The sequence below is a fragment of the Dunckerocampus dactyliophorus genome, chromosome 11 (assembly GCF_027744805.1).
Source record: "Dunckerocampus dactyliophorus isolate RoL2022-P2 chromosome 11, RoL_Ddac_1.1, whole genome shotgun sequence".
Taxonomy (NCBI): Eukaryota; Metazoa; Chordata; class Actinopteri; order Syngnathiformes; family Syngnathidae; genus Dunckerocampus; species Dunckerocampus dactyliophorus.
Window position 1 is genome coordinate 11,512,456 of NC_072829.1, and position 24,317 is coordinate 11,536,772.

Sequence of the window (24,317 nt, forward strand, 5' to 3'; positions counted from 1 at the left end):
CTTGTCCTGTTCAGCCATTTGTGCAGATAGTATTGCTGATCTAAGTGCCTTTATATACTCAACAGATTTGCTCTGCCAAGAAAAAGTTTAAGATACCCTTCCCTTGTTGTATGCATTTAATTTGACTTTATTTGATGATTTGTTATTACGCAACTTTTGAGCGGCCGGACTGGAGCAGGAGGTGATAGAAAAGAAGAGAAAAAAGTAGAGTGGGGGGTGTGGGGACAAGAGGGGCACAATACAGAGAGAAACAAGAATAACAGCAACAAGAACAATTGCAACGACAATAATAAAACAACAGAAACAACCAGGATGACGAATGGGAAGACCGGCCCCCCAAGAGCCAGCCCACAAAGCTCCCACTCCTGGGAAGACCAGCAAGGGGCCGCAGAGAGGCAACCCCGACCAGAGACAGGGCGCCGGCAGGCTGGAGGGCAGCCAACTCCCAAGAGATCACGCCCCACAAGGGCAAACGGGCACCGGAGGCCACACACCAGTGGCCCCAGTGGCACCCCCGCCAACTGGAAAGGAGCTCGCCCACGACACCTGGAGGCCGCTTTGCGACACCCCGAGGCGCAGCTGAGTAGGGGACCCTGGGGTCCCAGACCCACAATCCAGATCCCGAACTGCAGAGAAGCTCCAACGAGCGACAAGCAAGCACCACACGACAGGGCCCACGAAAGGAGCCATACCCCTCCGGATGCCGAAGCACATGACCCTGGCAGCCCTGCCCCCTGCCAGACCGCAGACAGGTCATCACCGCTATGGTCAATTTCTTTTTTGATTTCCAATTGATGAGAATAGTTTGCTTAACGCACTGATGAGAAGTTGTGTTTGCTTTGTTTCTACATTGATTGTAGAGCGATTGCCAAACAGGCATAATAAAGGGGAAGTAGGAATGAAGATCCCTAGTGCCAAAGATAGGTCCTCACACACACCGTGCCAGAAATGATTAATGGGAGCACAGGCCCACATGGAGTGTCAGTAGTCATCTACTCTATGGTCTGAGCGGTGTACACAGATGTTAGTCAATTTAAACCCATTCTAAACATTGGCTGTCCTGTGTAGTGTACTCTATTAAGGATTTTATACTGAACCAGCTGGAGGTTGTGATTTTTGATTAACCGGGAAGCATTGAGGCATATTTGCTTCCAGAATTCAGGGTCGCAGGTTGTAAATCTGAGTTCCATTTGGAGATTGGAACGCCGACTGTGTTGTCATTTTTTGAAATTAGAATATATAGTTTGGATGTTTTAGGGGCAGATATTTAAAAAAAATTGGTCAATGGGGGGGATTGCTTTCCCATGATATATTACTGAAACTTTATGTAATTGTAGATTTAATTTGTATGCATTCAAGAATTTTGTTATGGTTTATTCCATACTGTGTAACAAGGTTGTTAAATGAGATAAAGTTGTTTCCTTTTATTATATTTTTCATGCAACTTATTCCTTTTTTCTGCCATGTCGGAAAATCCAATGGTTTCCTTTTAAACAACATGTCAGGATTATTCCAGATGGGAGTGTATTGGCAAGGAGTGAGCAAGGATCGAGTTGTTTTTAAAAATTCCCACAAAGCTGTAGGGCAAGTTATTGTTCAATATCTAGCCGTAAATAATTGAATGGGTTAGGTGGTGGTGGTGGTATCTAGTGGTTAGCATGTTGGCCAACACAGTAACAGTCTGGAGATTGGGAAGACCTGGGTTCGATTCTCCCTTGGGCATTCCTGTGTGGAGTTTGCATGTTCTCCCCGTTTTGTCTGGGTACTCCGGTTTCCTCCCACATCCAAAAACATGCATGTTAGGTTAATTGGCGACTGTAAATTGTCCATAGGTATGAATGTGAGTGTGAATGGTTGTTTGTCTATATGTGTCCTGCGATTGGCTGGCAACCAGTCCAGGGTGGACCCCGCCCGTCGCCTGAAGTCAGCTGGGATAGGCTCCAGCATGCCCCCGCGACCCTAATGAGGAGAAGCGGTATAGAAAATGGATGGATGGATGGGTTAGTTGGTTGGAGAAATTTGGGAGTTCTAATCCCCCACATGCTTTAGATTTTTGTAACGTTCGACTTATTTGTGCTGGTTTGATTTTCCAAATAAATGTGTTTATATATAAATCTAATGACCATGTTATAGAGCAGGGGTGTCAAACTCATTTTCATTGAGGGCCACATCGCAGTTACAACTGCCCACTAAGGGCCACTTGTAACTGTCAGTATATATGAATCTAAATATGAATATAACCTCATAATATTATTACATAGTTGCCCATGCATTTGATTATTATATTTGTATGTATGTATGTATGTACTTTATTTATCCCACAGCGGGGAAATTTACTTGTTACAGCAGCAAGCAAGCAAGACAAGTAAAGAGAACAGTGTAAAGAAAGCATAGTGTCTACAACATGGTTCAGGTGGTATTTGTACTAACAAATTGATGGATAACTTGCTTTGAAATGAGAAGTAAAGTGAGAATGTCTTGGTGACAAGCAAACATTGAAGTATTTTTGAAAAATGCGTGGAATATCTTGCTGCATGATTAGACAATACTGACGTTTAGAAGAACTGCGTGCAGTAACATTTTTCTGGGAAAATGACGGATCAAATACATTTAGAAGGGCAGAGGTGAAGTGCATTATTGATATGCATTATTCCCGAGGTTTCGCGGGCCACATGGAAAACAGATAATTAACCCTTGGTAAGATAAGATAATCATTTTCACGATGGATACTCTGCCCATAAGTGAGATGGACAAGGTTCTCCCAACGCGCAAGATCATCCTCTATTGATTTCAACAGTGGAGTATAATTCAAGAGGATCAGGTTGGAGGAAATCTTAACACCCAAATACTTTATGTTCCCTGAACGCAGTGGTATAGCAGGGGTTAGTCCTTTTCTAACATAATTAGTGTCATCTTGTGCCTTTACTCCTTCCCAAAAGAAAAGTGGCTATAACTGGCAGGTAGAGTCCTAAAAGCCATGTTGTCCTTTAATATGTAATCTACTTAAGCCATCCTGTGTCAGGTCTAACTTCAAGTCTGCAACTCTTTTGCTTTTGCATTATTAAGAGCTTAACAGGGAAATGGAATCACAATGACATTCTAGAAAATAATTTATCATAAACTGTGGCGGAGCCAGAAATGTTTCATTTGGGTGGCCATGGTGAAACCATTACTTACATGGGGTGGCAATAAGTTGATACTTGAAATGTCTAGAAGGCCATTGGGGTGGCTGGAGAGTCACGTAGCTCTGCCACAGATTATGAATGCATTAATTATAGTCATAGATGGGCATTCATTGGAAACAGGAGATAATTGGAGAGAGGCTGTCATTTCAAAAATGTGAAAACTCAACAACTTTTTACTTTAATGATTTGGAGTGCCCGAGAAAGTTAATAGGAAAACGTAGCTTCTTTGACCACATGGTCATTTATTAACAAGTACTGTATATTGGACAACACAGCAGCAACAGAACCTATGCTGTAATTGTGGTAAAGAGCAAACTGTGCAGCCAGAATTAATAGCACTGATGAGTCCATTGTAAACAACAGTGCAGCAAGTGTAACATGCATGATTTTCACACCAACAGGTAAGTAGCAACATAAGCGCATATAGATGTAGATAAAGCTGCTTGGGAGAGGGCGGGTTGGTGTTTGTGATGAGATCCCGCCATTATTGAGCAGTCTTCCCCACACGAACGTTCCTTCTCGTCACGATGACATCATTTCATTCACAATATTTCACTTTCCGCAAGATTCCGCATTTAACAGTAAATTCTGTTTTTATTGGACAATTGCGTGGATAATCCACGATTCCGGAATCATAGGGCCCTATAATTTGAAATAACTGTAAGAAAACAATTCATGTTGCTCTTATTTGCCTTTCTTGTTCCCCCCCCCCTCCCGAGTACAAATAGAGCAAGAGTTGTTTGTAAATGCAGTGACGGTGAAATAACTTCAAGAGGCTCTGCAAGCTATACACTCCTGATTGGATTACCCTGCATGTGAATGCCACATCTGAACCATTGTTAGGAAAAATGATTTACACATCACTACTTGCTGAGTCCAATCAATGCTTAGCGTGTTTATAGCCATACTGTAAAAACACATTGACTGCAGTGCTGCGATAAACTCACAATAATGTTTTCTTTTCAGTGCCCTGTTGTAACAAAATGATTTGCCCCTTTAAATAGATATATGTCCCTTGGAGCAAGTGGAGATTGAAAAAGAGCAAAAACAAAAGAGGAATTATGGCATATAAAATCAGCAGATGGCCAGAGACGCCGCTGTAAATGAGCAACAATATCCTTTTTATGATGTGAACGTTAAACACACAATGGAATACAGTATTGGTGATACATTTGTGTTGTGTTCATGCCTTTTTTCAAGACGTGAAAAGAGACCAGAGAGCAAAATTCCAAATAGCAAGTCAGTAGATGCTCAGGATCACCAGCCACCACGCGATGCTGATTCAATTATTTGTCTCACTCTCTGAGGGTATAACGAAAGCCACAGTGATGGGACGATACGCTATTACAGTGGAACCTGTTTAATGTCAGCCTTGTTTACAGAATGTCGACAACCTACCCTACCATTATGTGAACGTAGAGGGAGAATCTTCTACATGTTGCAAGGATCTGTACACAATTCCTGGAAGCTGAAAACTTACCAGTTCTTGCATGGCCAGCATACTCGGCATTTGAGCATGTTTGGATTGCTCTGAATCGGCGTATAGAGTATTTGAGGCAAGTGGTGGTCACACCAGATGCTGCCTGGTTTTTGGACTCCTCGGACCAATTTCAATGCAGCTAAACTGCACATTTTGAATAGGCCTTTTATTGTGGCCAGCCTAAGGCACACCTCTTCAATAATCATTCAGTCTGTTCAGCATCTTGATATGCCACACTTATGAGATAGGTGGATTATGAATTATGAATGCTCGCTTAACACAGATTTGGGAAAAATGTTTGACAGCGATAGGCAAACATTTTAGATGTTTGAGTTCAGCTCATGAACAATGGGAGCAAAAATAGTGTTTGATATTTTAATAAGTATACCATCCATCCGTTTTCTGTGCCGCTTAATCCTCCCTAGGATTGTGGGGGTATGTCGGAGCCTGTCCCAGCTGACTTTGGGCAAGAGGCGGGGAACACCCTGGACTGGTCTTGTTGAGTATACATATAGTGTAAATTATTAATGAAATGGATAAATGAACATTTGACATCACTTTTAGCTTTAATGAAGACTCTTGTGGGCAAAGACAGTGAGAAGCGGAGAGGGCGGAGGGGAGGGGTTGATCCACACCAACAACATCCTGGTTCGTTAAAACCCTTACCCCTTTTGTAACATAGCTTTGTTGATTTCTTCTTTCTTCTTCTTTGATGCAGACTTCCCATACATTCTGGCAAATCAGCCACACGTACGCCACCTTTGTACTCTGGATGCTTTGTACTTTTGATGCAGACTTCCCGTACATTCTGGCAAGATCAGCCATGCTTACGCCACCTTTCTACTTTGAACGCTTTGTTTGGGAGCTTGATTCTGCAAAATGATATGCAGGTAAACAAACTTTGTTACGCCCAATTTTTGCCCGTACAAAAACTGATATTTGTCGAAAACTGATTGGGACGAAAATGTGGGCATACAAAAGCCAAGATTTGACTGTACTGAGTTTGGTTCCGTTTTTGTAGTGTACAATTGTACACATATGCAGTGTTTTGTTCACTTGTTTTCGCCTCAAAATGAGGGAATTATGAGCTCTTACATAAAAACACTGAATGCAAAAGGCTTACCAACACACAAAACATTAATATTTGCTAAGTTAGGCTATAATATGAGGCTCCAAATGTCACAAAATTAAGAGCCGTTGAGGAGCCGAAAGAACCGAGCCAAAAGAATCTACACTTTTCTGGAACTTCCTATCATTGTCGAGATGCTGTACATGGACTACCACTTGTCAACATAAAATCTAAGAAGAGCTAAAGAGTAATTTTTATCTCAAAAAATGGGTCCCTTTACGTAAATGTGTTGTAGTGTTGTCAATTTTTTATTAGCGGTAAAGCAACATCATCGGTTGGGCGGCGGCTAATGTAGCCAAAATGCGTGCGATGCAGTTGGAGGTCTAAGGCGGATAGCACGAAAAGTGGGTGCATTTGTCGGACTGCCTGGGGGCCCTGTGGAGCACCATCAAGCTGATCTCGCATCCAAATTCTCCTTCAAGAAGGCCCCCTGATCCTGTAGGTTTCACCAGTGATTTTGAAAAAGTAAGTCAAATATGTTTTTGTCTAAATGGAGTTAATTTTATGGTTTCCCCTTTCATATCATATATAGCCCAAGGGTCACCAACGTGGTACCCACGGGCACCAGGTAGCCCCCACATGATGACATGAGGTGGCCACAAGCCTGCTTTTCATTAAGGTTTTCAGTTAATATTGTGAGTTCAGCAGAAAGAAATGCATTCTGAAATACATAATGTGAGTTGTGGATACCTTCATTTTATTAATGTTCTGGTAAAACAAGTATATTTGTTTGTTTGGGTTGAAATGATCTATGAAAATAAATGTTACAAAAATGAGTAGCTTTTGGCCATTTTTATTTTGTAAAAGTAACTTTCACAAGAAAAAACGATGTGACCCCTGATATAGCCAATAATAAATTTAAAAATGTACGCTAAATCTATGTGATTGGTATCGGCCAATTTCACTCATGGATGATCGGTATTGATATCGGCAGCATAAACCCTGATCGGAGCATCCCTAGTTTAGAGTATCATAGGAAACCAGAAGAATGAAGACGAAAATAATTGGGGAAAACTATGTCAACAAACTGCCATAGTTTCAAAAATCCTATATTATCGCATATTCTCTGATGTCTGTGGTGAAAAGTCACACATAAACGTGCAAGCATTGGCAAGATTTGGTTTTGGTTATGTCGAAATGAGTCAGCCAGTCTGACATAAATTGGTTCTACTGTATCTGTGTGCTGTGTGCGTGTGCTTTCCTTTTGTTCATATTTCTATATTGGTGTGTGTATGTGGGGGTGGTTTTCTGTCAGGGATGACCTTACTTAGCCAGAGCCAGGGCCTTGCAGTTGTTTGACTCAGGAACTTCTCTTCTTTCAGACAAACTGAGTCTGAGTTTGTGAGCAGTATGATGCAAATACTATTTAGCTGTTGTGTACAATATTCTGTAGCTAAGCTGAGCCATGAACCAAGGAATAACTAATTACATTGTGGGCTGGATCCTGACAAAGGTGTTGGATCCAAGGTAGGGCATAAAAAGTTTAATTATTCATTATTTGGCGGTTATCTACTGCATGAAGATCTATAATTTAGTGCTCAACCAAATTAGAATCGGTTTGTGTTGGCAAAGTTCCGTGTGTGACCGAAGGGCTCCATATTTGATTGCTGGCATCCACACATTGCTTCAACAAAGCACCTAACTCTCCCAATTGCAGACAATCGTCAGTCCGCATGTGTTTGTAACTTTAAAAAAAAAAAAAAAAAAGTTTGTGAATATAAGACTCACTACAAAAGTTACTAACTGGTTTTCTCTCTTAAGAACACACAGACAGGGAAAGAAATATGTGTTCATGTGTCACATAAGGATGTGGATGATTGGCAAAATTTAAAAAGCAAGTGAGGCTATATGGAGTACATGGAGCAGAGGCATTGTTGCTCAGCCTCATCTTGGTGGCGGTCTGATAAGCAACATGACATCAGTTATGCAATCGTTAGAGCACATTTAATTAAAACAAAAGTGCTCAATAGATAGTTCATAAATTAAAGACAACACACTTTCCTAAGCATTTTCTATAATGTAATATTACGGTAAAATAATTATTGAATAATCAGTCGATCAAGGAACGAAACTCTCCCTTTCTCCACTTATGATGCAGTGCAGCACTACACCACAATAATAAATGTATTGATAAAATGAATGCCTCCCTGTCAATGTCAATCAAAACCAAGCATTATTATCTCGTTGCCAGTGTACCTAATTATCATCTCATTAATTAATTCTAATCTTTTCATATTTACTGTCTCTTCCCCTGTGTGCTTCCCTCCAGCTGGCATAACTGATGTAACTCTCATGTGTGCTTGTGTGTGCCAAATTCAGTTTGCAGAAAATTGCCTGACACTTTGCTAATGCGAACTGAACTGAACCTGTTCAGGAATGCATGTTAATACACAAGCAAGGAAGCCTCCTCTCTGGATTCTGAAAATGCCCACAGTATGCTAACTATTTGCGTTGTAAATCTGTGAGATGGTCACTTTGCGAATAATAATGACGTCACCTATGCTTCCTACTTTCCTAATCTCTTTCTGTGACTCACTTCCATTCTAGCAGAAATAATAGTGTTCAAGCGTGTTGATGTTTTCACAACGCCAAACCTCACCCCTGTTAATATCAGCTGCACCGCAATGGTGTAAATAAATAAATTACATACAATTACATAAATTACAATAAAACATTTGTGTTTTCTGTTTCTTGTTTGCTGGCAACAATGACAATGTTTCTCAGATGAGATCATAAAGCTGTGATTAAACTTCACCTTGATCGTCTTCTTGATCCTCTTTACTGTAGCTGCTAGCTAGTTTAGCTAATTGTACGAATAACTATTTACATGTGTCACAATGTAAGACATTTTGCAAATACAGTCAAACTTGTGTATAGCGGCCACTAGAGGGAGTCTGCAAAAGTGGCCGCTATAGACAGGTGGCATCTATAGACAGGTTGGCGTCCAGTTTTAATGTTGACCAGTAGAGGAAAAAAAAGAAAAAAAGGGAAAAAAATGATAATAATAATGTTGACCAGTAGAGGGCACTGCGGACTGCGGATAAAAGTTGTACAGCACTACTAGGCTTGTTATTATCATGGTTCATGGTTTTAATCCTGAACATGCATAAGTCAAACAGTAGCACATCACATAGTACAATTCACAATTTTGCATGTCCAAAAAGGAGTAGGAAGAAGCAAAGCTTATTTAATCCTACCCCTCATCAGTTTCACATCAGTTGCAATACATTTATTCACCTCTTGTTCTTCCAAGTGTACTTTGTAGGTCTACATGACAATGTAGTGCAATCATAGCCAAGGTTTTTACGTACTAAAAGGAAGCTAGAGGCTTAATAATAACTGATAGAATATATCCACGACCCACAGAACAAAGCTGTGCCAGTAATGTCTTACACTTGTTTTTAATATTTTACTTTTTATACGGCACTGTCATTACAGCTTTAGTTCATTGGGAAGTGACGGTGGGCGTCCCGAGCAGGAGAGCTAGGCTCAGTGCTAGCTGTGAGTTTCGAGAGAGTTGGGAAGTGTGTTTATGTTGGCGTGGATGTAAAGTCCTAAAGTGTTCTCCGCTGTTAATAAAGCCATTAAAGTGCATCAGCGGCGTGAGTCTCTCCTCCCCCACAACAAGCGGCATTACAGTATTGACCAGTGCACATTGTCTCACACCAGGAAATAAACGGTGTCATTTCTTACAGGCATTGGCTGGACAGCTATGTAGTGGGGCTTGTTTAACCTTTGCCTTGTGGGCAAGTAGGAAGGAGAGACGATGCTGAGAGATGTGTGTGTGTTCTGAGCTGCTGTCTGGTGGCCGCGTTCAGTAAACAAAGTTGGCAGAAGCAACAGGAGAAGTTTCCTTCTTTGCTTCGGAGCTGAATAACACTGACAAGTTAACAGACTAGTAGCAAACGGAAAAGAAGATGGCTTTTTTTTGTGTCGAATACAGAAGATGAGGACTTTGATGGATTTGTGGATGAGGATTGATCAAAAATAACGTGAGTACATTCTAAAATACTTCAATTAAGTACAACCGAACTCAGTTTTGCTCCCGCTGCCTTTTTAACATGCAATATTGTATTGTAGCGTCGCTGGGAGCACGTCCTGTTCCCAGCCTAATTTGCGGTAATGTTTTGGTGCAAATGCTCTTAAAGTTACATGTTTGACCAGGAAATAGCAAGCTCAAAAGAAGACGGCTTTTTTATGAGGAACAACTGACAGTTTGTGTGGATCTTGTGAATGATTGTGACTGAACTAGGACCCAGTAATTAAAGTCTACATACGACGGCTTCATTGATTGAAAAACAAAACTTTTTCGTGCATGAAGCTTCTACTTGAGCTGGTAATTTGGCCGCTATATGCGGTCAGATATTGACCAAGGGAGACAAAATGGGTGGCCGCTGGCCGCGTTGGACAGGTGACTGCTATACACAGGGTCTATAACATGTAAATTTGCTGCAGGGGATTTTTCAGTGGCTGCTATAGGCAGGTGGTCATTCTATAAAGGTGGCCACTAAGACAGGTTGGACTGTAGGTTTATTTTGCTGTTTTTTTTTTTTTACTTGCCTTTTAAAAAAACTTTTATTTACTTATTATTATTTCCATTAAAGAATAATCAATGAATGAGTTGACGATCAGTTATAACAGACAATTAATTAAGCAATAATAAATGAATTAATTCAGAATAAATTATATCAAATTTGATGGTTTTCATGAAACAACTAGAAAAGCACTCAGCAGAGTGTGACGATCTTATTTTGGCGGGCTGTGCCTTCTCGGGCAGGAAGACACAGCCGCTTCACGCCTGGTGGCCACGCAGCTGCGATCAATTAACATTTGTGGCGGTTAAAAGGCCAGCGCCGTCGGATGTGCGGTGCTGATTCATTGTTGATATAGTTGACGTAACTCGTCTCCTTACCGGTGCTTTTACCTAAAAGAATTGGCTTACCTGTTTATACTAATTTTGTATTGTTTTTCCACAGAGCTTTTCCTCTGTCGCTTTTGGTTTTGTTCTTTTTCTGTTGTGAGTTCCTGCACCTGTGCAATTTAAAATACTTTTATTTGCATCCACCGCCTCTTCTCTGCATACCGGGGGTCAAGCTTTCGACAGCAGCAACCAAACGTGACACAGAGAGCGCAGACCTCCGCCAAGCAATATAGTTTTCTCCATTTTGTGGTTTACACCATAAATATTAGTCCTACATTTATTTTGTCTACATAATTAGATTCATGGACCATAGAAATATACCATGAGCAATTGGATTCATAACTAGAGAATGCAATTTTGACAAAAGAAATTGCATGTGAATGCCTGAATTGAAATGCTGAAGCTGAACTGAAATGCTGTAGAAATGATTGAATAATACAATGTAGAATGACTGTAGGAATAGTTTCAAAGATGAGCTGAAGCTGAACTGCAATGCTGTTGAAAAGTATGAATGTTTGAATGGAGCATGAATGTCTAAATTTGTTGAATGAAGGTACAAATGTGTTTAAGTGCAGGAAGACTTGGAAAACAAGAGTAGTAGAATGTACAATGTTTAAGTATTTAGTCTATGTGGAATTGTGCTGAAATGTAAAATGAATGATGGTGTGAATGACTTAAAGAACACTAATAATCTAACATGTTAACGTTAGCATGCCAACATTTAGCATGACAGTGCTAAGTGTCTGCTTAACTTCATATTCATGAAAATCACAAAAAGTGCTAATATGCTAATGTTATCATGCTAACAATGCTAACATGTTAACATTATCATGCTAACACTTAGCATAGTACTGCTAAGTTTATGTATGTGTCTAGCTATGAAACTGTCTAAAAATGCTACTATGCTAATGTTACAATGCAAGCAATGTTAATGTTAGCATGGTAACACCTAGCATGATAGTATAATAAAGTGTTTATACACAGTATATGTCTACCCATGTAAATAGCCAAAAATCCTAGTATGCTAATGTTAACATGTTAGCATTGGTTGCATGTTAACACCTAGCAAGATAGCGCAATGTACTGGAGAGGCTAAATGTACCGAGTGAGCTGAGAATTTTAACTTTGGAACAGTCTGAATCGGTTGAGAAATGTGGAAGTAAGTTAGAACTAATTAGATAAAAGGCATTTTGCATTCCGAAAAATGGAAACGTCAAGTGGGAATTCTTGGAATATGTGGAAAATGGCATCAATGTCCTTAGTTAGTTGAATGCATCAAAGGGTCGTTGGAACGGTCTGAATTGGTTGAGAAATGTGGAAGTAGCTAGAACTCTTTAGATCAGTCATTTTGCGCTCCAGAAAAAATTAGGGAATTTACTGTATGTGTTGTAGTGGCAATGTGTGGACATAGGGAACATTTTTAATTTTTTTTCCAGTATAAATATAAGTAGCCTGAATGTCCTGAACATGTTGAACAGTTTGATGTTGTAATGGCTTGAATCGGTTCACAAAGGAGCTAATCACAAATCGGTTCACAAATGTGGCATTAGTTTTAGGGAAAAGGGTGAATTTTGAGAAAATACTGAATTTTGGATCACCATCAAAATGTAATCAGTTCTTCCATATCCCATATTTCTGACAATTCCTGAAAGTTTCATCCAAATCCATTCAGAGGTTTTCAAGTTATTTTGAACAAAAAAACAGACAAACAGATAAACGCCAGCAAAAACATAACCTCCGCGCTGTACTTGTACTTGTGCTTACTTGTACCTGTAATTGCACTGCGCTTGAAGGAGCTAATAAGTGAATGAATTTGGGATAAATTATATCAAACACTGGTGTTCCATGAAGCAATAATAAATGAATGAATTCAAGATAAATGGCATAAGATATGATGGTGTACCAAACTATCCATCCATCCGTCTTCTATGCCGCTTATCCTCACTAGGATTGCAGGTATGCTGGAGCCTATCCCAGTTGACTTCGGGTGAGAGGTGGGGTACACCCTGGACTAGTCTACGTTGGTTTACATTAAATAATAATGAACTAATTAATTCAGGATAAATGATATCAGACACTGTGGTTCTCAGCATTCTGCTTCTGCTTCACAGAAAAGAAAAAACAAATTCCTAACACAAACATTAACTCCAAAATTGTTCTTCAGAGTTTTTTAAATGTTCATACATTACTTTGGGGTGTTAATGAAGCCAAGCAGCACAATGGCCATACAGTGGAAGGAGTAACCGAATGTTGCATGTGTTGGCAGGGTGCGTCTGGAGGCCATCTCCGACAACAGTGGGAAGCTGCAACTCTCGCTGCAGGAGATCATCGAATGGCTGACCGCTAAGGACGAAGAGCTGTCCGAGCAGTTGCCAATAGGGGGGGACGTGGGAGCTGTGCAGCACCAGAGGGAGTTCCACCAGGTAACCAGTAGCCTGATACCTTTTTGAAACGATTTACACTACCCATTCATATGGCCTCCATTTATTCTGTGTCTCAAGGGGAGGATTGGTGTCCACAGTGTGGTAGAAACACAGAGTGATGTATTCAGTGGGCTGTTATAGCTTAATGGCTGTGTGGCAGAGAGGACAAGTCCTGCTGAGTGTCTCTTTCCTCTTTTAAGCTCTGTATCTGTTCTCTTAGTGTGAAAAACGGATTGAGGGTGTTCCCCGGGCCATGCGCTATGATCTGTATGATGCGTGTGATTGCCCTGTCATTTATGTCTATATTCTGTAGGAGGAAGGCTCAGATAAATTTGTTCCATCAAAGATGGAAGAAACATACAGTAGTGTTTACCCCGTTCCTGATTTCTTTTTTTAAATGTTTGTCACACTTAAATATTTCAAATGTTTCAAACATATTTAAATATTAGTCAATGACAACCCTAATGAACACCAGTTTTAAATGAAACTTTTTATAATTAAGGGAGGAAAAAAATCAAAAACTGCATGGTCCTGTGTGAACATAACTGAGATTAATTGAGATCTATCTGGAAAAGCTTATCAAGCCATTTCTAAAGGTTTGGGACTCCAGCGAACCACAGTGAGAGCATTATCCACAAAAGGCGAAAACATAGAACAGTGGTGAACCTTCCCACAAGTGGCCGGCCAACCAAAATTACCCCCAAGAGTGCAGCAACGACTTATCCAAGAGGTCACAAAAGACCCCACAACAACGTACACAGAACTGCAGGCCTCACTTGCCTCAGTTAAGGTCAGTGTTCATGACTCCACCAAGAAAGACACTGAAAATAAGAATCAGGAAGGGGGCAAACACTTTTTCACAGCTTTCACAGCACAAGGTTATAATATGTATGATATTTTGCGGAGCAGCAACCAAAGGTTGAATCATGATTGTGAAGATTTAGACGTTTTGATATGGATGAATCTCACTGCTTCAGAGAACATGTAATCTGCGCATATTGAGGTTCTGGTCATTTATTAACAAGTAACAACACAGCAGCAACAGAACCAATGTTGGAATAGTGGTAAAGAGCAAACTGCTTAGCCAGCATTAATACCACTGATAAATTCATTGTAAACGACACGAGGGCAAGTGTAACATGCATGAATTTCACACCATCAGCTGATAAGTGTAGGCAACATTTGAAGGTGCATGCAGAGGTAGACAAAGCTGATAGGTAAAGAGTTTACACTCATGATATTGTATTTGGTTGGTGTCAGGACTAGGACGGTGTTGGTGTCAGGACTATTAAGTTTGCAGAAGTGAACAAAGAACAAAGTTTATAAGACGTGGCCGGGAGACGAGGCTTTCTTCGAGTGTGTCTTTTCTTACAACTCCTTATCAGCTTTGCATTGGTGTGTTACAGTGGTGCTTATTTCTTTAGCTATTTGGCTCTTTTGTGCGAGCAGCAGGCCAACCAAATGTGTGACTCTCACAGAGGATTCTCCCAGTGTTCCGGGCTTCCAGAAGAAGCACACTACAGTGTAATTCCATGCAGTCCTGCCAGTAGAACCCAGTGATGCTGATAAGAAACTTGTGTGTTCAAACGTTGTGAGTATATGCTTTTCAGACGGTGTTAGCAAGTTTTAGTAGCTCCCTTTAACCACATGATCATTTATGGACAAGTACATTGCACAACACAGTAGGAACGGAACCAATGTTGTAATAATGGTAAGGAGCAAAGCCAGCCAAGCATTAATACCACTGATGGAGTTCATTGTAAACAGCAGTACGGCAAAGGTAACATGAGTTTTAACATGAGTTTCATACCAAAAAGAGCCTGGCAACAATTTAAAGCGCATCGAGAGGTTAAACCTGCTGGATGCTAATTGCCCATGATACATCACATACGGATACTGCTACAGTATATTGGAGAGTTAATATAAACTACACAAAGGCATTGCAGACAGCCACAGCGGTTGCCAATGTGTGCTCCTACTTAGCGATAGGTTGGTTATTCGCTCTTGTAGACCATACACCCAGTGACGATAGAAGACTTGCCATTAATTGAATTGGGTCATTGGAGTATTAAATATTGGGCAAAATGATAAAAACCTAACAATGTTGGCTGTTGGTTATAACAACAGGAGTCAAAGTACTGAGCCTTGGAGAACTCCTGTCACTATTAAGTTGCATTGGCTGTGCTGTAATGTGAGATGATAAAAATTGTAACTATACTGTGTCATTACTTAATGTTGCACTCGTTTTTCCTCCCGCCCCATCCCGTTGACTCTCGTTTTCACTGTCCCATTTTTGTCACAGGCTGGTTTATAATCTGCAAGCTTTCCAAGCACCCGGTTGCTTAAAACTTCCTCCAACAAAGCAGAGAAGGAAAATTGCATCTCGGTTTTCTATGGAGAATTAAAGTGTTTTAAGAAATGTGAATTATTAATCCTAAATGGATTTATTCCGATGTCTTTTTTTGTGTCGGGGGGGGATGAGTTCCCTTCTGTGCTAACATTTTTTGTGTGTCTGCCTGTGTCTTAGTTTAGGAGTGTGTTAACTGGATGTGCCCTTGAGGTGTGACGAGGGAATTTGGGGTGAGAAAACGTTTTTATGGGTGAGACGTTTTTCTTTTCACAGTGTTGAGATGAGTGAGCATTTGTGCATCAGGAGGAAGGATTTGGTGCATCTTTAAAGAGCCACACATTCTTCCCATGCCTCGTGTGAAAAAAAGAAGAGAAACTCTATCTTTTTGTCCGCAGACCACAGAGACGGGCTGTTCTCGGGGAGGAGTAAATGCAATGCCAACAACATGTTGATTTGAAGTCATTGAAGTAATTTCCTTCCTCAGAAATTCTCTACGCCGTGCATAATTCGTCCTAATCTGATCTGAAGGCTTTGCTCTTAATGTTCCTTCAACCAAAGATGAAGCTTCTGAGTGTGAAATTTAGCCGGAATTAAAGTTTCAACATGACAGCTGGTCCAGGAACCCATGGATCAGCTCCTCTTGGGCAGCAAAGCAGCGAGAAAAGAGAGGAAGGAGCCAGAGTGGTTGAAAAATCAAGGAAGCAGGATATGAGGTATAGAGGAGGGATTTTGTTTGTGCTTGCTTGTTTGAGGGAGGAAGGTTTTCCGCCATCATTTGCACAGGGAATCTTATCTAGCGCTGCAGCTCTCCAATTTTACTCTTTTTTTTCCATATTTTTCTCAGCACTAGCTAGTGTTTCATTTGAGCTTTTGTGCTACAATCTCATCACCTGGTGTTTATCAAGCCCGTTGGGCTCTGGTTCCTGCTAGCTCGTCATGTAAATCGTCTGCTCTAATTGGAATCTTTTCATACTATGCACAAGAGCATCCCTGGTCAAAAAGAGTTAGCATAGCATTCAAATGAGTTACAAGATAAAACATAACACAAGCGCAGCAGCAATTACTGTTAAAACATGCATGACTGCTACTGTTTATATGTAAGACAATGAACATGGACTGCACCCTCTCAACAGGGCAACAATCTTTCAAAAATAGTAATTCATTGTAGATTAACATCACAAATTGTTCACAATATGCAAGCAAGACAGCTGGGGCTAGCTGCTAGCATGGCAAATCTTTCAATAATACACTCAGTCCCCTATCAACGAACATCCGACGTGCGAACTTTCGGAGATACGAACAAAGCCGACTAGTCTATATTTTCATGTGTTTTGCCTTATAAAGTCCATATTTATACTGCTACATGATTGACCAGCAGAGGGCACACTTTCGAAGAGTCTAACGATGACGACGATTTGTCCTTTTTTTCAATATCTCCTCCTCCAACTCCAGCACAACGACGTATGCTCAACCACTCCTCTTCAAAGGTAAATAACATTTATCATTACGTATTATTATATCATTTTTATTACTGTTATTTTCATTAATTATCCTCGTTTAATATTACTACTGCATCCAAACTCATATTTACATACATACTCATATACTGTATATGTATACACGTACATGTAGTACCTATATCATAGATAATATTACCTCTTCCCCTACTTAAGAACGATTCAACATAAGAACGGTCGTCTGGAACCAATTGTGTTCGATAGTTGGGGACTTAGTGTACTGACTTACTTACGCTGAACAAAAATATAAATGCAACTCTTTTGTTTTTGCTCCCATTTTAGAGTTGAACTCAAAGAGCTAAAACATTTACTATACACACAAAATACCTATTCCTCTCAAATATTGTTCACAAATCTGTCTAAATCTGTGTAAGTGAGCACCTATCCTTTGCCAAGATAGTCCACAGGTGTGGTATATAAAGATGCTGATTAAACAGCCTGATTATTGCACAGGTGTGTCTTAGGCTGCCCAAAATAAAAGGCCACTCTAAAATGTGCTGTTTTGCTTTATTAGGGGATCTGGGGGGGGGTCAGGAAAGCAGTCAGTATTTGGTGTGACCACCATTTGGCTCGTGCAGTGCAATACATCTGCTTCGCATTGAGTTAATCAGGTTGTTGAATGTGGCCTGTGGAATGTTGGTTGACTCCTGTTGTTGATCCCTGCAACATGCAGCCTTGCGTTGTCATGCTGCAACATGAGGTGATGTTCTTGGATGTATGGCACAACAATAGGCCTCAGGATCTCACCACGGTATCTCTGTGCATTCAAAATGCCATCAATAAAATGCACTTCACATGCGTTCATTGTCCATGCCCATACCATAACCACACACCTACCATGGGCCACTCAATTCACAACATTGACGTCAGCAAACCGCTCTCCCACACAATGCTACACACGCTGTTTGCTATCTGCCCTGAACACTGAAAACCGGGATTCTGCCGTGAGGAGAACACCTCTCCAACGTGCTAGACGCCATCGAGCATTTGCCCAATCAAGTTGGTTATGACGACGAACTGCAGTCAGATTGAGACCCCGATGAGGATGACGAGCATGCAGATGAGCTTCCCTGAGATGGTTTCTGACAGTTTGTGGGGAAATAATTTGTTTATGCAAACTAGTTGTTGCAGCAGCTGTCTGGGTTGCTGGTGTCAGACAATCAAGAAGGTGAACCTGCTGGAAGTGGAGGTGATTACACGTGGTCTGGTTGTGAGGCCTGTCGGATGTGCTGCCAAATTCTCTGAAACGTCTTTGAGACAACTTATGGTAAGGACGGCAGTGGCCTAGGAGGTTGTCCAGAAACCAGATTGTTGGCAGTTCGATCCTCGCTACCTCCAAACAGTTACTGTCGTTTTGTCCCTGGGCAAGACTGGGCAAAACATCTTTGCAGGTGCATTAGCTCATAAGTTATTGACCATTTTTCTAATGATTATAAAATTTTGAGGATCTCTGTATTACATGTATGCTGCATGTCTTCTAAAGCATTTTGACCGCAACCCATAGGGTACAGTCTTTGTCATTTTTCGCATTTTCTATTATAAGACTGGAGTTTACATTCATAGTATTCTCTTTGGGTTGGTATTAGGACCGATGACTGTAAACCAAGGTGCCTGACCAGATTAACAACATAACCTAATTAAAAAAAAAAAGACTATTCTGGTTTGCAGAAGTGAACAAAGATTACTTTCTAAGACATTCTGGCTTTGTTAAGGCTCTGCAAGTGTGTCCTTCTTTTAAAGCTCCTCATCAGCTTTGCGTTGGTACTGTATGTTCCAGTGGAGCTGCCCTCTCCAGCTAATTTACCTTTTTGTGCCAGCTGTACAACTCTCGGAAATCCACTGGGGCCTTACTTATAAAGCTTCCATACGCACAAAATGGGGCCGAAAAGTTACGTTCGCCATTTTCCACACAAAGTATAGTACCTATAAAAGCACAACTTGACATCAGAATGTGCGCACTGCTACGCCGCCTTCGTAGTTGCCGGTCGCACTTTTTGGAGATATGGCAAAAGGGCGACACACGTTTTAAGTGGTGAGGTGAAATCATATGTTAGAAATAAACATGCAGTGGAAGCCAGTCAAGATTTATCCATCATTGCATGAAAACATCATGCCATTATTGACTTAAAACATTTGTGGAAAGTGTTGCTATTTGTTCATGGTTCCTGGTTCATGGTTTTAATTCATCCTGAACATGCACATGAGTCAAACAGTAGCACATCACATAGTACAATTCACAATTTTGCATGTCCAAAGAGGAGTAGGAAGAAGCAAAGCTTATTTAATCCTACCCCCCAATGTAGTGCAATCATAGCCAAGGTTTTTACTTACTAAAAGGAAGCTACAGGCTAAATAATAACTGATAAAATGGTTGAAAGAGTGCTTGATAATGAGTGAGTACCGACTATGTACTCACCACAATGAAGAATTAGTAGTCAGTGTAGTAGTGGTTAGATATACTGTAGTATTGTATGTACACAGTAGTTCAGGTCTCTTCTTTTTTGTAGTTTGTGAACATCAACTGCTTGTACTTTTTCTTAAAATCGCTCATTGTTGTGCATTGTTTGAGTTCCTTACTCAATCCGTTCCACAACTTGATTCCACATACAGAAATGCTGAAGGTTTTCAGTGTTGTCCGTGCATAGAAGTGTTTTAGGTTAAATTTTCCCCTCAGATCATATTTCTCCTCTCTTGTTGATAAGAATTGTTTTACATTTTTGGGGAGAAGGTTATTGTTTGCTTTATGCATAATTTTAGCCGTCTGAAAGTTTACTAGATCCGCAAATTTTTATAATTGGGATTTTATAAATAAGGAGTTTGTGTGTTCTCTGTAAGCAGCATTATGAATTATCCTAAGTGACCTTTTTTGTAGCACAGTTGGTGGCTGAAGTGCCCTTTTGTAGTTATTACCCCATAACTCGGCACAATAAGTTAGATATGGTAATATCAGTGAGCAGTAGAGTGTATGTAGTGCTTTTGGTCAAGGACAAATTTAGCTTTATTCAGTATTGAGGTGTTACTTGCCACTTTATGTTTTAAATTTTTAATGTGAGATTTCCAGTTCATCTTCTCCTCTATTGTAACCCACGAGAAATTTATTTTCGTTCACCCTGTCAATGTCTACATCATCAGTTTGTATTTGCTGATACGTTTCCTTTTTACACTTACCAAATAGCATTACTTCAGTTTTACTTAGGTTCAGGGTCTGTTTTTATCAAACCATCTTTTTAGTATAATTAGTTCATCTGTGAATTTTTTTTTTTTTTACTAGCTCTGGTGTATTGTCCCCAGAACACAATACGGTTGTATCGTCTGCAAATAATACTAGCGTTAGGTCTCTCGGGACTTTACAGATGTCGTTTATATATAAATTGAATAGTTTTGGTCCTAGGATTGACCCCTGGGGAACGCCGCATGATATGTTTAACCCCTCGGTCGTATATTCTCCTAGCTTCACATATTGCCTCCTATCAGCCAAGTAGCTTTTAACCCAGTTCAAGACTAACCCTCTGATTCCATACCCTTCTAGTTTAGTGATTGACATGACACTGATGGATATCATTTGTCATTTATCATAAACACCATTACGCATGAGTGTATTGTATCCCGACTGAAAGGTAAATAAAAAACACAATACAGCGCTTGAATACTTCATCATTTTATTTTATAATCATGATAATATTATGTGTTCGATTAATATTAATTATAACAAACATCAGTTTGTCAAATAAATAATTCTAGGTTTGAAGTTTTCAAGACACAAAGCTAATATGTCTTTAGTGCTTCATTTCTCGCGTTTCTTTGGACAGTTTATATAAAAGAGTTTATAAAAGTTTTTCATTGCATATTTATTCATTCATTTATTTATTTATTTACTGTTTATTTGATGTGGACATCACTATTACATTGGACAGACCAGATGCATTGTTTGAGTGTTTTAGCACATGTGCTAATTTGCAACACAGGAAGCTTTTGAAATGATAAAACAGTAAAAGTAACAAGAGTAAAAGCAGAGAAATAAAAATAATAATAATAAAATAAAATACAGTCTACAATAATATTCCAACAAAAAAAAGGCAGTTTTTCAAACGAAATACATTTGTAAGTTAAAAAGCAAAGACAAGGCAAAGACAAGGTGATTGCTTGACCAAGCAATCAACCAGTTAAAAACTATTCATGTGAACACTGATTTTGGATTTTAGCCATTGTTTAAGTCTTTTGCTAAAACTGTTACTGGTAGTCTATAATTTTAAATACAGTAAGTTGGTGGAGAGTTCCAAAGCTGTGCTTCCTTTACAGAGAGAGTAGACTGACAAAAATAAAGTCTTCCATCTTGGGACAAGACAATCACCACTGGTGGAGGCTCGTGTGGTCGCTCTGTGGTCACTCTGACGCCTAGTGGCCAGTTTAGAAAACAATGGTGACATGTGATTATTTAGACATTTAAAAAACAGTTTAAGAGTACTAAAATTCATAAAATTTCCAAAAGTAAAAAGGTTATGCATTCTTCAAATGTCAAGTATGGCATCAATAGCAACATTTATTTCTCAAGTACGGCCTGTATTTTTGTGGATACGGCCGTGTGCGTAAACTTGTCTTTCATTTTCCACAAACGATGGGCTTGTCTTTTGTTGTGCTTTGAAATAACACACAACTTTTGTTCCTCATAAAATATTTATAATATACCTAATATGTTGATTGTGTTAATGTTAGTACGTTAAATATTTTTAAACTATCAGTCTGGAATTACAGCAGTCTCAATATTTTTGTCTGTACGCACATTTTGGGTTTCTGCAGTACGCAGACTTTTAGTCAGATTTCCACATACAGTTTTATAAGTGAGGTCCTGGACTACTAGTACTAGCACACTACGGTATAATCCCACGTGTTCTGCCAACAGAACCGAGTGATCCAAATTAAAAACGTGTGTTCAAAAGTAGTTGCTGATGTTTGTCTTGTGTGTTTGCTTCTCAGCTGGGGTTCTACAGTGTCAGCAAATTGTTATTCAGATTTCTTTTTATAAAATCACTGGAGTCCACGTGGCCAAGAGGTCTCGAAAGTATCTTGGTCTTGGTCTTGGATAGTCACCACCTGTTTTACATAGCCAGCCTGTATTACCACAGTTTGGAAAACCTAATTAGAGTCTTCTGGTTTTACTGCAATCCTTTTAAAAGTAGCCCTCCAGAAATGTCATTTTTTTTGCCAGCTTTATTTATCAGGCATCAAAAGTTTTCTTTCTATAGGACCCAGTAGCAAATGAGCCACAACTTTATAGTTTGCTGCACTGGAAGGCAAAAGCGAGCCAGATATCTGTCATAGTATGTGCTGCAATCCACTTAGTTACTTAACAGTGCATTCGGGTGTACTTGTTAGATTGTAAATACTGTGTTTTTCCCCTCCTGAGGTGGTTGTTGGCAATGCATCACTATCATTGACTGGCTGGAAGTATATAATGTAACAGATGGCTGACAGAAACTTGTTTGAATTACAGATCATAGAAAGCCAAACACACTTGGGCTTTTTGTCACTGTGAAGGATGTTGGTGGTGTTTGCCTGTGCAATTTGTATGCCAGCCTGTGAAGGATTGTCTTTTCATCAGCTGATCAATTCATTGAGTCTTTTAGAAGCAAGGCCTAGGTTTGTCCTCTCTCTCAGAGGAGGAGACATGTGAGACATAGTTCTATGATTATTTTTTTATACAGACTTTCCTTCTTTTGTTTCTCTCACCAGGCTTTCATGGAGGATGTCAAGTCTCGAGGGCCGTTCATCTACTCAGTCTTGGAGTCTGCCCAGTCCTTCCTGGCTCAGCATCCCTTCCAGGAACCAGAGGAGACCATGGCTGAGGGCAAAGGTCTGCTCCACTGACAGCTTCACTGTTAAAAATGGGGATACCTGCGGGTGGTTCATAAACGGATACACGCGATAAAAGCCAAATGATCCTTGGTTGGATATTACAAAATGTTGTCAAGGGGTCTAAATCTGGAACAAAAAGCTGTAAAAACGGTAGCTGATTCAATTCTCTCCTCTCCCTTTCTGTCTGTCTTACATTATTCTCCTGTGATGCCCTGTCGAGACCACTTCTGACCCTCCGCCTCTCTCTGCAGAGTTGTCGCCCCGCCGGCGGATCTTGAACGTAAGCCGCTCCGTGTGGAAGCAAGCCAATGTGGCTAGCGATCTATGGGAGAAGTTGACCGCACGCTGCGTGGATCGACACAGGTCAGGTCTTTATTTTTGCATCACTGTATAGTTGAGTTTGGTTGAAAAGAATATAGTCAAGCCTCGGTTTTCAAAAGCCCAATTTACATATAATTTGTTTTTTCATGAAAATTTTGCCTCAATACATTGCTCGTAACAAATTATTATAACAATATATTTTACCCTTTGGCACGTTCAATCTTGTGGTATTAATAAAGATATGGATGGACCACTCCCAGCATTGCTTGTTTGTTCAGCCATCTTGGATCATACACCCAACGCCAAATCTCCTGATACTTAGTTTACACAATACTACGGTATCTTGTAAGGCACATTCATTCACTCAAAAAAATAAATCATTGGTTTAATGTAATTGTATTGTACCACCTATATTCCACGTAAACAAATCAAGTTAAATCAGTGTGTCTTGATAGTGTTATTAGAACACAGTGTAGATTAGTTGATTGAAAGTCATGTTAATATTTCAAATCAAATTATTTGCTTTTAATTAGACTAAAGTGTTTGTCCTTAGTTAGTTTAATATAGTTAACTTACATTTAGTGTACATTTTTCAATCAAATTAGAAGAAAAAAATTCAGACTTGTTTTATAAAACACTATGAGCTTTGTCTTTGTTTTACTAATGCCAGTATTATTGAATGAGCAAACTTGGATTTTGCTAGTTTTACTACCGTAGTTTCAATCTTGTTGTTTCAATGAATCTTGTTTTCGTAGACAGCACTAATAAACCATCTGTTTGAATCAGATGACAAAGTCCACTAACCTGCAAGAAACATGTATACAGGATCCAAAACTATTTCAACATATTTTTTTAGCACTCAGCTCCTTCTTCTCATTTGCCGACATTTTGACCATCTCATGCCATGCATTTCTTCAGTTAGCACCAGGCTGAGACCATCAGGCCACAATTTACATTTACTGTATGCCATGTGAGAAAACAAACCAATAGGAACCACAAGCAAAACTTCCAGGACAATGTTCGCTCAGTTGAAGTCACAGAGTATAGGATCGTGGAAATGTAAAAACTCTTCTTTTTATCAATGGTCAATTGTCAAGTCAAACATAAGTATTGACAAAGACAGGAAGTGGCCCAAGTC

At 39.8% G+C, this 24,317-nt stretch overlaps 1 protein-coding gene across 4 annotated transcripts in view; it reads left to right on the plus strand.

The window, feature by feature from the left end:
• The window catches only part of drp2 (dystrophin related protein 2), a 310,714-nt gene that overhangs the window by 161,645 nt on the left and 124,752 nt on the right, over positions 1-24,317 (plus strand). For all 4 annotated transcript variants that reach the window (XM_054791350.1, XM_054791352.1, XM_054791354.1 and 1 more), the window contains exons 4-6: positions 12,982-13,138; positions 22,736-22,856; positions 23,110-23,221. In XM_054791350.1, coding sequence (XP_054647325.1) covers positions 12,982-13,138; positions 22,736-22,856; positions 23,110-23,221 — 390 coding nt within the window. The remainder of the gene's footprint in view (positions 1-12,981; positions 13,139-22,735; positions 22,857-23,109; positions 23,222-24,317) is intronic.